At 38.7% G+C, this 13,728-nt stretch overlaps 1 protein-coding gene across 1 annotated transcript in view; it reads right to left on the bottom strand.

The window, feature by feature from the left end:
* Positions 1 to 212: 212 nt before the first annotated feature.
* Positions 213 to 13,728, bottom strand: part of LOC149019837 (ankyrin repeat domain-containing protein 2B-like) — a 31,937-nt gene continuing 18,421 nt past the window's right edge. Inside the window, exons 4-9 of the mRNA XM_089147817.1 lie at positions 6,044 to 6,253; positions 5,820 to 5,965; positions 5,278 to 5,449; positions 2,058 to 2,150; positions 654 to 793; positions 213 to 567 (exon numbers count right to left, since the gene is read on the bottom strand). Of these exons, the coding sequence (XP_089003943.1) occupies positions 468 to 567; positions 654 to 793; positions 2,058 to 2,150; positions 5,278 to 5,449; positions 5,820 to 5,965; positions 6,044 to 6,253 (861 nt within the window). The 3' untranslated portion in view covers positions 213 to 467. The remainder of the gene's footprint in view (positions 568 to 653; positions 794 to 2,057; positions 2,151 to 5,277; positions 5,450 to 5,819; positions 5,966 to 6,043; positions 6,254 to 13,728) is intronic.

Raw genomic sequence — 13,728 nt, 5'->3', positions numbered from 1 at the left:
ACGTTCACACCCTAAATCCCAATAAATCCGCAAAATCCTGCCTCCCGAAGACCCTTCATTTCATATCAAATTTTGTTGCCACTGTTTCCAAGGACATTCGTTCCCCGTATAGAACAATTTCCGGACCTACTGATTTGCATAGTATTTTTCACCTTGGCAAACACCATAGGGCGATTATTAAAGGAAGGTAACATGTATAAGGCAGGTTATATCACGTGCCACACAATAGACCAATTAATTATTGCAAAAAGTTGCTACACAAGGAAATTCAATGCAATTACAACCATAAAGCCCCAAATTGTAGAACAGAATAGATTAACACATAGATGATGAAATAGCAAGGTAACCCATTCAACAGTGATGATTGACAGTTGATCAAAAGCCAAAAGCCAAATGCCAATCACATCAATCCCACGTTATATTTAATAGGAAAGGTTTGATTGTACCGGCATCCATGCTTCATCAATTTACAGAAATGCATCCTTCTCAAGCAGCTTTAGAACCTCCTGCTGGCTGTTCAGCTTGGCAACGTCAATTGGTGTCTTCCCATCCAAGTTCTGAAGGGTGCTGCAGGCAAGAGTAACAGATCAGCAAAAAGAAGTTTAAAGAACAGGAGTAATCAGCACGAGTCGTAAGTGTGGCTGTCCACTTACACAGCAGCCCCATTCTCCAGTAGAAGTGCGACACACTCCTTTCGGCCATAACCTGCAGCATAATGTAGTGCTGTGTTTTTATTCTTATCCAACGCATCTACTTTGGCTCCGGCCTCGAGAAGGACCTGAGCACACTTCACCTAGACACCAACACCAGACATGAAGAAGCTCAGCTAGAGGATCAAACCAACGCCATTTATTACGAAAAGGCACTGACACGGTATAAAATCAAACCCACCAACACCATAGTTCAATGTTGAACTTTTTTGTACTTAAAAATGGAGAAAGTTCAATGTAAAGCAACACCCTCCAATGAAGTAGTACAATACCAAAACAAAAACTGAAAAAATAAAAAGAATAACTGCATCTGTTTGTCTTTTTTATGCAAAGCCAAACCCCTCCAACAACGTAGCTCAGTGGTTTTCTAGAAGCATAAATTGTCTCTCTTGTACGTAGTTCAGTGGTTTCCTAGAAGCATAAATTCACTCTCTTGTACGACAGAAAATTCACTGGTTCTGTTTACCTTTCAAGTTTTCTCAAAAATGGATAATTTCATGTATGTAAAGCCAAACCCCTACATCAACATAGTGAAGTCGTTGCAGTAAGCTTATCTCGACACTCCATTTGAGCTTTCCTTGAAGGTGATGTGAGAATTCTGACCATTGGATTGATAGGTCAAAGTGGGGATCAACCAAGAGTAAAATCTAAGGACCTAATCAATCAAATGCCTAACAAGTATCAGCCTGCATCTTAGTCGCTAGATTTTGAACATAAACAGTTAGAACAGCTCTTAAAAAAAAGGACCTCGGAGTCTATCTGGACACAAAATGTGTCCAATCAGCAAAGCGGAAGATACTGAAGTGGTTTGGATAAGCATATCTGAACAGGAAATTTAGAAAACCTTCCGGTTTCAAATGAAACATACTAAGGACAAAGAGAAAAGGGAAGCAATCTTGCTCCACATTTGCAATTGTGAACCAGTAAGAACTCACCATTGGAAATGTTTAACTTGAAAGCAGAAATTATGATCCTAAAACAAAACACATCCAATCAGGGTACTTTCCAGTTTCCATGTCAGTCAGAGATTGAAGGTGTTTCCAATTGACTAGCACCACAACAGAGCATGAGTTATCACATGTTTAATACAAACAATGAAAATGAAACAGCTCTCTTCATTCTGAAAGAACTAAAAAATCAGGACCACCCTTCACTCAACCCAATAAAATAATTCTTGAATTGATCACAAATGGCCTGATGATGAGAATCAAGTGCACACAACAATCACTCCAGAACCTTGCACTCATTAATGGAATGGACATAGTTTTCTTTGGAATTGTTGATGTTTTAAATTCTATAATACTCAATGCTAGAGGAAAAATAAATTAGTTTAAAAAAGCAACCTACCTCACCATACCCACATGCAAAATGCAATGCTGTCCTCCCTTCAGAATCTTCATCATCTTTGTCAGCACCAGATGCAAGTGCTTTCTTCAAGCCCTAATAGAGCAGTAAAAGAAAATAATAGACCTATAATTCAAGTAAATATACTCATTGCAAAATATTGCAAAGCCAAGACCATCAGGTGGCATTCAAATTAAGAACAAAAATGCCTGAAGTGAAAAAAATTCAAAGTAGTTGAAAGGTTGATACTACTGATAAGAAAGAAAAAAATTGTCTTCCATTTCTTTTTTAAGGAGCAAGAGAGGCCGGGGGGGGGGGGGTTTGGGAATGCAATCAAAATAATTTTGAACAGAGCTCTTGATATTTGTTCACTTCTCACTGTCACAATATGTTGGGTTTTGCAACAATAACTTGGTATCTCTCCACTACACAGTAACTAACTTAGTCATAATACATAAACTTCTTAAGAGACTGCAGACTGATCGGGCTGTTGGACAAGGCTTCCTCACCAGTAAATACTTAGAAAAGCATACCCATAAGTTTTAATCATGACCTAACACTTACAGTGAAAACATCAAGTATCCACCATTTTTCAGCTCAAAGAACATAAAACACACATTTGCATAACAAAAGGGCTTAGACCGTTGATGTAGATTCATCACCAAATAGGGCTCCTTTCCCTACAAATAGTCTAAAATTGGATCACATATGTATTTGGCTTTTAGCTCCATCGCTATTTTTTTATTGGCCAATCTGACGGACCTAAAACATAGGTAGGAAGTAGGAAAACGGGATTCTTTCAACAGTTTACTCTCACATTCCCAGTAAGTTTAGGTTACCTAATAGGTAACAAATAAGGGCCTTTCCTCTTTAGTATAGTTTTTGGAGTCATTTCAAATTCTGGCAGACCTTTCAGCCAATGTGGCTATAAAAATATAGATGTAATGCTCAATTGAGACATGATTTTATAAATTTTGAATTTTGAGTTTTGATTAATGCTACCCGTGATTATTGTATGTAACCATACCCCACCCCCACTTATTTTTCTTTCTTTCTTCTGTGATATTTTCTTATCTTTTCTCCCCTAGAGTTTCTTCTATAGTCAAGTTGTTGTTCAAGAAGTTCTTCAATAACAATAAGTTCAAATATCCCCATTTCCAATTCTTCTAATTCTAATTCTGATTCACAAGCCCTATCTCCTCTTTTCTCTTTCTAATTTCATACATCCCAAATTTCAGACTTAGATATGCAGCAATCTAACCATTAGAACTATCCCTAACAGGATCATCCCGATATCATCACCAGGCCTTCCCAAGTCACCCACCAACCATCATAACCACGCTGGGACCCAAGAAACTGCTCAACCCCAAATCCAAACTGTAGTTGAGATCCCAAAATATTAGCCACACTGATCATTGAATCTAGACCCATTCAAAGTGGGCAAGATCGAGCAGAAAATACACTTTAATGAGCCGAAACAGTGCAGTAATAAGAAGAACAGAGGGGAAGAAAAGAGAAGAAGAAAGGAGAAGAGAGAATAAGAAGTGAGAGGAACCACACGCTGCAATTCTAGCAAGAGGCACTAGAATTGCAGGTAGCCTTCATTAATTCATTTATAGCTTTTAACTCTACAACTTGTACTCCAAAAAGGAAAAAATACAATCTGTGGACAGAAAATACTAGCACTCTACCTCCTAAGATCTGTCCAAAATAGAAACTGCAAAGAAGGAAAGTTCTAGAATTAGTAACTAACAGAAAAATAGAGAGCAAGACTTCCAAAACTCCCTAACCTTGTTCACCAAGGCTCTTACACCAAAGTTAGAAAGTAATCCAACATATCTAAAAAGAGGAAAGATCCTCAAAAGAAGCTTGTGCACCAAGGCATCAGCCTTGGTGCCTCTCTGCGCATTCTTCAACAATCAGACAGAAGAATGTGAGGGAATCTGATAGGGATCCTCCTGTCTGGATTACACAGAAACAATGACAACAAGAAATTAAAGAGATAACCTGGCTTTGATGGTAGCAGTCACCCCCCTACAGCAACATTGCTTCCCTCAGCCAAAGCCCCAAAAACACACAAAAGAATCGATATCCTCTCCTCACATCCCCTCCCCCCTTGTCTATAATCCACACCCTCTCTTTTTTTTCTTCCTATAATCCACAAACAGCAGTTGATTATGAAAACCCTCTCTCCTCCACGTGTCATGCACTCATGCTCTCAAGGTCCTATTAGAATCTAGGTAAGTGCTAGGATGTGGCAAAATCTAGGGTCTGGTAGGCTAAGTTGATGCAGTGGAGCCTATCAATGAAGACTTGTTGTCTCGTTGATGGTGGGTTATTGCTGAAATTGGAATATCAGCAAATTAGGATTTGGTTTCCAAGTATCAAGAAACAAGAATGTGAGGAAATCTAGGGTTTCTGAGGGCCAGGTGAGGCTGCAACTAACATCAAGTTCTCCTAAGGTATCTAGGATTTGATCCAAATATAGAGGTAACTGCACAGCTAGTTTGGTCTAGGCGGAATAAGGTTTCCTTGGAAGGAACTCAGATTGGATTTAGTTTGGCAGGTCAGAATTGCTCCAGCTCAGGACCGACTGTCAAAGGTATGGAAAGGATAGTCAAGTATAAATTTGGGTATTTGGAAAACCAGAAGACAGAAGGCGAAAGTAGGGATTGGGGCTATATAGAATTAGAAGAACAAGATGTGACTTCAAAGACTAACTCAAAAGGCAACCATGCTTCAAACGAAATCTTTCATTAATCAAATATTCCAACGAAATCTTAGCCTACGCAGACCATCTTGCCCCCTCAATATCTTCTTGCACATAAATTGCCTCCATCAAGTCTTCAAGCATACAACTGACCTGACTTTCCAAAATAGTAGCCTCATTTCTCAGGTGGATTTCAATAACCCTGTCCCATAACTTTATTTCAAAAACCTTCATCATCAATGTCAATACATGAATACCATGTATATTCAGCAAGATATTTAATTGTTTTAATCCCTGCCTTACCACAGAAGCACACCCCAAAAAAAAAAAAAAAAAGAGGAGGAGAAGAAGATGATTTAAGTAGAATAACAGATTAGACCAATATAAATGCAAGTTAACATTTACTCGCTAACAGATGTACTGTTATAATCACCTATTGTTTAAATAACCAGCTTTCATTAACTAGCACACTTCGTTTCACATAATTCAACCAATAAATAAAAATATAACTACCTCAACATCTCCAACACTGGCAGTGTGATGAACACTTGACTCATCTTCATTCCCAGTTTCTTCTTCTGCTTCATCTGGTCCAGAAAGTTCAGCAGAAGAAGCAGCATCACCTGGAACTGCAAGACCCATAGCTTGGCCTAATTTCTGTAATACCTCAGGATCATTCCAATACCTGGAACAACAAAACAAATTTAAAAAAAATGGGTCAAAAGGTGATGGCAGGCAAGATTTCCACAAATGTATAACAATGACAAGATATCCAAAAGCCTAGAATGACTATCATCAATTCCTTTAAGCTGCACATGTGATAGCAGCTATCAAACGAGGTATCTCACATGCCAAATAATGGCATACCCAGTGCACGAGCCTCCTGCTACAGCAAAGTCTAGGGAAGGGCATACATACGCAGCCTTGGCCCCTGCTTTTTGCAGAGAGGCTGTTCCCATAGAGAAATTCCAAAATCTGCAAATGGGACTGGCCAATGGAAATTTTAGTTCTTATGGTTCAAAATCAACACCAAATGCAATCAACATTTTTTTGACCTCATCATTGCAGCTGGCCCACCACTCTCAATCTCATCCAGAATAGGTTTCAATGATGGATCTTCCTTGATGCGTGCCATTCGATCCTCAAGGTTTGTATGTGATGGATTAACCAAATTCTCCAGCATGGAAGACATGGATGGATCCTGTAAACATGTACATTCCATCTTACACTATATGGATGAAATGGAGATTACCAACTGAACAAAACAGATTATACTTACCTGCATCAAAGCATTACCAAGTCTCTCAGCCATAGTCCTGAATTGAGGATTGTGCATAACCTGTTGCATGGTAGAGTAATACTGCTGCGTATCAAAATCAGGTATACCATCTTCCCCAGCACCATTAACACTTTTCTGAAGATGCTCAGCCATCTGGTTGAAAGCAGGGTCTTTTGCTATCTGTTCAGCTAATTCCTTAATGCTTGGATCCTACAATTATACCACATCAGGCATGAATTAGAAGCAAAGAGACTGATCAAAATAAAAGGGTGTTCCCAGCACATGCAGTTCCACCACTGAGGGCTCTGGGGAGGGCCAAACTAGTTAGGATTAGGAATAAAGGGGGGGGGGGGGGGGAAGGAAAAGAAGTATTAGGATTAGCAGATCCTGGAAGGATTTAGTGAGAAGCCTCTTTATGTCTCTGTTGTGTGTAAATGCAGGTTAGCTGCTTACCTATTGTTTCTACACATTAATGTTTGAGGAGGCTTTCACAGCAAGAGAAGCCTCCATGGGGTTCAGAACATTCTTCTCTCTTTCTCCTCTGTTCTTCAATTTTCAGATTCTAATTAAAATGGTAGCAAAACTAGACTTCAAGGTATCGTTACAAAATCCTACATCTTACTTCTTAATCTTCAGGCATCAATTATTTATTCATCCTAAACAAAATGTTCTACCGTTTGAATCTTGCTGGAATTATTTTGAGGCCATCTTCATCTTTCAGTTGATGAGGAGCAGCACCCTATGCTGTATTTTGAAGATTTTGGACTTTGAAGACAAGATCATGATTTGAACAAGAGATCTACGTCTCTCTGTTGATTTTGCTATTTGATGATTAATTTCTGCAGCTTATCGTCCCTTCTTTATGAGGTACTTTGGGAATATTTCCTTCAATTGAAGAGCTAATATTGATCCACCTCAGGATCAATTTTCAGGAATCAACAGGAAGGTTCACAGTTCAGATCGATTTCTATATTTTGGAGACATTTGAAATGAAAGGAAGGTTTGCTATTCGGACTGATTGGGAGACTGGGATAGCAGCTGTGTTTGCTTTAAAAGATTTCTACCTGCTCTTTGGGCTTGAGATTTCATGACTAATTTCTTCAGACCATTATACATTGGGATGATCTTGTTGATGCTATTTATTAGATATTCTTAGATGGCTGAATCAATGTCAGGTAACTAAGGTCATGCCTTCATCTTCTAATCACATTAAACAAACAAAAAATAAGGCCACAACCAGTGCACAAGGCACCAGAAATTTGTAAGGTCTTTGCAAGGTCAAATGTGTGCAGTCTATCCTTATATCCAGAGAGACAGTTTCATGGACTTGAACTTTGACCAACATGTTGAGCACAACCTTCCGTCTTCTTGTTGTATTACTAAACAAAAATTAAAAGGGACTTCTTAGCAATGGAAGAAAAATGTTGAGACTGGTTCTAATTGGTCAAGGGCAGCAGACCAGGCCTGTTTGTCAAAAACTACACCTGAAGATGATGAGTCAGGAAAATTGTTGATTCTCATACTTCAGGGGAGATGTTAAATTCTAGAGAGGACAGACTTATGACTAAGTGACCCAAGTTGAAACAAGAAAAGAGTAATGGGAATATTCGAATGTTTTGCATTACAGACAAAACGATCGTATTTACCAGTTGTCAGGGGAATTCTGTAGGATTAACCAGCAGGTCACCTTTTGATCAAGTATTTGTAGACTTCAAAAGATGTAGGAGAAACTGAATTCCACTATGCCTGTTATCTTTGAAGAGAATCAAATGCAAAATCTGCGAGAGCAGCTCACAATAATGGGATCTTCTGAGAGGTCTTGGCAAAGAATTTGATATTGTAAAGAGGAAAACCAGAGGAGAGGAACGCACATCCAACTATGACAGCCATCAGTTTTCAATTCAACACTTTCCACCAAAACCTCCCCATTCAGTTGATGGGACTATATGTCTTATAAGGAAAAAAAGAGTCCTACTCCAATTAACTCTACCTAGGACTCAAACTAAATAATAATTTTACCATAACTCTGCTTTGGACTTTATCAAGAATAAAATAATGCTAAGAGTAATAATAAAGAAATTTAAAAAAAAAATTAACTCAAAAGCACAATTCTCAATTCCTACAGTTACATTCATGATGCAACATTAATCCTCCTCATCACAATTCTATTCATGCTTACACCTAATTTTTTCATGATCAGTGATGATTGCTAAAATCAACTCCAGCAGCATAAAGATCGCGGCATGAATTCCCCCACCAATCCCCAAAAAATCCGGTGAAACCTCAAAAGACATAACTTTTGAACATGGTCATAGATGCTAATACTAGATGAAGATGCAAATATACTATACAATAATTCAAGTTTTATGCCAATTAAATCACATTGGTTACATGGAACCTTGCCTTCCAATCAGCTCTAGTTGAGGTCATCTTGAATACGAGTCTGGATCCTCCACCCACATGGACTGGAATGAATTCCAATCCACACAGGTGGATGATTGCCATGTGTAAAATTGAAAAACAAGATCCTTAAATTAAGCTAATTAACATAAATAAACAAATGGAGGGGTTAAACTACTGTTAAATCCCATGTTTTTGGAACCAAATAAAACTTAATAAAATCACCCATCATCCCACTAAACTAGGAAATGCATAATTCTCTCTCTCTTTTTCTCTCATAGTGTTCTCTTCTCTTCAGTCTCTCTACTTCAAATTGTAACAAGAATATAAACAAATTTCGAACAATATTAAAAGCAAAAGTATATTTGGATTAAAGCAGAATGAGAGACAAATTTTAAAGTTATCACATGTGCTTAATGGTAGATATGTCATCTTGTCCTGATCAAGGTGATAGTAACAAGATGGGAATCCCAGTCTAGTTTTTTCTGAACTGTGTAACTTCATAGGTATCTCCTTTAGTTTTAACATGTGAAAGAGATTGATCAAGAGGCTTGTAGGTACATGTCATAAATTAATTGGTGGGATAAGAACCTTTCTTATACCCTCACTTTAAGGCACTATGGAGAATTTTGGCAATTGGGAATCCACCCAAAGGAAAGACACAAAACAGCGTTTTGTATCCCTGGTCACCATCTCCAATGGACAGTCTTGTTGCCATAGAAAGAGACTTAGAGACGTTGAAGAGAGCAAGAGAAGGAACACACACATAGAGAAGTTGAAGAGAGAGAGAGAGAGAAAGAGAGACATTGAAGAGAGAAAGAGAAAGAATAGCTCATGTATTAGGAGAGAGGAATTTCAAGATGAGATAATTATACATTTTCTAATTTAGTGGGATGGTGGGTGGTTTTATTAAGTTAATAGAATATTTAAAAATAATTATTTATTTATTCATAAAAACACGGGATTTAACAGCGGTTTAACCCCTCCATTAGCTTATTTATGCTAATTAGCTTAAGTTAAGGATCTCGTTTTTCAATTTTACACATGGCAATCATCCACCCGTGTGGATTGGAATTATTTCCAATCCATGTGGGTGGAGGATCCGGACTTCTTGAATACTAGGCCTAAGACATGCTTGTCTTTTCTCACCACTTCCCCTAAGGTTATTTTTGTCTGCCCATTGCTCTTTAATTCCTTAAAAATGGATTAAACCATTAGTCCCTACTGGAACATTTAAAGGCCTCCATTGAACCTGGAAGTGCCACCTCAAATGACTTTCTTATAGCTTATATGTTGGAGCTACACCCAAACCAACTCTAGCATGATCCTTCCTTGTTGCACCTCTCCAAGTTTTGCCCATATTTATTTGCACTTGTACGGAGATATAACTAGAGACATTCAAGATGAGGTTCATTTATATAAGTCTATTGTTGGCAATATTATATTGTTAGATGAGACACAAGCAAGGAAAATTTTATTTCACTCGTCATATATGATTCAACTAGAGACACGAAGACAAGCCATGTTGTATGCATTTTGCAGATGATAGTTTTGGTAGATGAGACAAAAACAAGGATTAATGCCAAGTTAGAGTTATGGAGACAAACTCAGGACTTAAGATTGATTATGAAAAAAATTCTGAACTTACTATCTTAGCACCTTGTCTTTTATGCAGTTAAGAATGCTTGAATGGGTCAATTGGGCCTTAGGATACTTTATTTTAGCCCGTAGGTGGGTCCTATAGACATTAGGGTTCTTAAATTTTAGGAGCATTGATGTAATGGGCCTGATTTATAAAGCTCTTTAAGTGGGGGTAATGCTAGTCCATGGGATTAGTAGTTGGGTCTCATTTTGGATCCATTTCCTTTATTATTCAGTTTACTGGTATTTGACCCATGAAAAAGAATAACTTTACTGGTCTGTAGCCTAATAGGTGAAGAAGTGGGTTAGGCTTTTCTTCTTCAGTATAGGAGTCCTTTATGAGTCAAACTAGGATAATAAGATCTATATATACATAATGCTTCCCCATCAATGGAGATGATTTGATTGAATAAAATGACTTTTTATAAGAATTTCTGGTGCAACATCACTTGATTGGTTGGAGTAGCATGATCAACTTTGGAAGCCTAAACCCAACAAGAACTTAGATTTCTTGGTCTAACAATGATTAACTAATCTAGAATTTCATTTTTTGGTCTTTTAATTGTTTACTTTTCCCATGCAGGAGTGAGTTAAGACTAAGTGGGAGTCACTTTTGAGTTTCATACCTCAACCAGGATAATTGTTTTTTTCTTGTTAATAAATGTTTGTAACCTAACCATGATTGCCGTGAATTTAATATAAGTTGAGCATTCTTTTTGATTTGAGAGTCTTTCTGCCTATCTTCCCGTTTCCCCTAAAATCCTCCCCATCATTCAACTCCCCCATTGTCAAGCAACACAGCAGACCCAATCCAAGGTCTGCATTAGTTTTGGTGTTCTTGAGCAATGCAAGCTGGATTGCTATCCTGTTCTGATTTATTCTCTTCTCCTACTCTCTTCCCCCAAGAGTATCTTCTATAATTCAAGAATATCAGTGACAACAGTACGTTGAATTTCCCCCAACATCATTTTAAATCTTCTAATATTGTACATTCCCAAACCCTGAATTTTATAATTTCTAACCTAAATTCTACCCAATCTTATGATCCTAAAATCCTAACTCAGACCCCCTGCTAGATGGTTTTCTTTTGGGCCATGGAAGACTGGCCTTTATAATAGGCCACTGGTTACAAGAGTCTATACTCATGGTGCTAGGCAAGGTGCATTGATAATTCAAATAAGAAGAATAGATGGGACAAGGGGAGGGCAAAGAGGGGGCAGTTATGACTCTGGGTTGCTGATTTGGGGGAGGATGTGGGTTCGAGTAGGCAAGGAAGAACAAAGTTGTCTAGTGGTAGCAGGTTTACTGCTGGGGAGCACTGGCCTCCAGGTAATCCAGACCAGTTTTTCACTATTTTCTCAATTTTATTTTTCTCTGTTGTTGGAGAGCTGTGCTTGAGAGTCTATCAAATTGGCCTCAGAGCGCGTACGATCCTAGGGTACAATAAGTATGAAGATGCACAGAAGTGTAGAGTTAAAAGGGGTGTGTTCAGGAATTGCAATGGCAAATATCAGCCCTTGATTCCATATTTGGTTCACTCGAACAAGCATGTTGAGATGGGTGGGCACCTACTCCTTTACGGAAGAAATAAGGGCTCACTTAAAAAAGAGGACACCAAGGAGGTTGTTAGGGCCCTAGGATGACGCCATGTGGAGGAGAGAGAATATTAGGGTTAGTTTAGGGGTAATAAATAGAGGGAAAATTGAGTGGAGAGGTATCGAATGTGAGAGTTTTCTAGGGCAGCCGTAGGCTGAGAGGCACCGTGAGGTGTGGGGGTGACTGGCACCATTAAAACCAGTTCTATCTTGTTAATTCTTGTATTTTTGTATTGATTTTCTGAGGGATTACTTGGGTCTTATCAGAGGTCAATGGAAGGTAAAAACCAGTTTTCGAAGTTCAGGAATCTTCGTGAGTTGAAAGAGAAGAATTGATTCATGATATCATAGATGGAAATCGAAGGCAAACTTATAAGTATCGTCTAGAACTGCTTGTTTCTCGGGCAAAGATCCCATAGGGTGGGTAGCATGCAAGAACACTCCATTAATGGTGCATAGGAGGAACAAACGTTGTTAGCAGCACTGGTGATGTGACCCAAGATCTAGGGTTTAATTGATTCATGCAAGCCCTAAGTTTAAGTCCACCCTTAGGATCCTCTTCAAGTGAATCAGCAGTCAATTAGGGTTTAGAATACCCAACCATCGAAGGAGTTAGGTGATCAAAGGGTTCTAGGGTTGGGAAATGGGTTGGGTTAGGTTCAGATAGGGTTTAAGGCTACGGTTTAGCGAGCCAAGTTTGAAACATAGCTGTAATTTTAATTTCGGAATTAAATTCAAATCTAGGCTATTGAAAATTTAGGGTTTCTTAGAATTTAGAGTTTCCAAGGTTTGGATTAGGGCTTGGATTAGAGTGTTGTATAGGTGACAAGGATGCTAATCCAAAAAAGACTTAGTGTTTGGATATGAGGCTAATGAGATTTAGAGTTTGAAGCTTTTAGGATTTAGGGTTTTCTAAAGAAGGTGGTAAGGTGCAAACTTCAAGGGTTTAGGGGAAGGAGGGGCTGTAACCTAGGGATTGAAGGTGGCGTTATGGGGAAGGGATTCTGATTCCTAATAGGGATAGATCTTAGGTAGGGGAAACCTAGGTTTATGAAGTGCTGCAAGAGAGAAAGCAGAAGAAGAGAGAAGAGAAAGGGAAGGGCTGGTAATGTCCAAGGGGGTGGAAGGGCAGGGGTTAGAGGCTTAGGGCTGGAGGAGGCTATAGGGTGATGCCACAGGGTTAAAGAAGGGGTTGGGAATGATTTGAGATGGGGGAAGGGGGCTGTAATGCTGAAACTAGCATTTGGGGGTTTGGGGTAGGCACTGCGGGTGAGAGAAGAAGAAAGGGAAAGGGTAGGCTAGAGATGGGGGTGTCTTGTACTTGAGAGGAAGAAGGAAATAGTAGCTGCAAGAGGGAAACAATAGCCAAAATTCTGCAGAAATTCTCCTTCAAACAGTAGCCACAAGTCCCCCTGTAGAGAACCCAGTACTCCAACTTTATGCTCCTTCAATTCTCAATCAATTTCATTAATCATCAACTAAATATCACATTATAGTAAAGCTTATTTATAGCCTTTAGAATGAACTTACATAAAAGACTCTCACCCAAAGACTCTTTCATATCTCGCTCTTAGGAAAGTCCAAATTGATATCTAGGACTAGATATGGAATCCTTGCAAGTAGAACAAAACCAAAGGGTAGTCCCTTAGACCTTAGGAATCCTAAACCAACAAGGAATCTTCAATAACTTAACAAATAATGACTCAAACTCAAAAATAAAAGTAGATGTAGGATCCTACTAACATACTAGATCTACTAAAGGAATCCAACTTCTCGTTAGGATTCCTAAATAGTCAAGGACTCTTTCATAACTAAACAACCAAGGACTCAAATCCAAAAACAAAAGTAGATCTAAACTCTAAACAGGATCATGAATCAAATGAGGTAAGTTGGATTTCATTAGTGAACCCAAAAGCCAAAATGACCAAAATACCCCTATGGTGGCTGAATTTATTTGGGCTGCTGGTAGGGCCGCAGGGGTACAAGTAACATCCCAGACCCTCTTTGGGTGGTCCTGGATCCAGTTCACCCCACCTAATATTCTTCAAA

This window comes from Hakea prostrata, chromosome 3, assembly GCF_041222555.1.
Source record: "Hakea prostrata isolate BN-2017 chromosome 3, UWA_Hpros_2, whole genome shotgun sequence".
Taxonomy (NCBI): Eukaryota; Viridiplantae; Streptophyta; class Magnoliopsida; order Proteales; family Proteaceae; genus Hakea; species Hakea prostrata.
The sequence above is the reverse complement of the archived record's forward strand: the minus strand, read 5'-3'. Positions and strand labels throughout refer to the sequence as shown.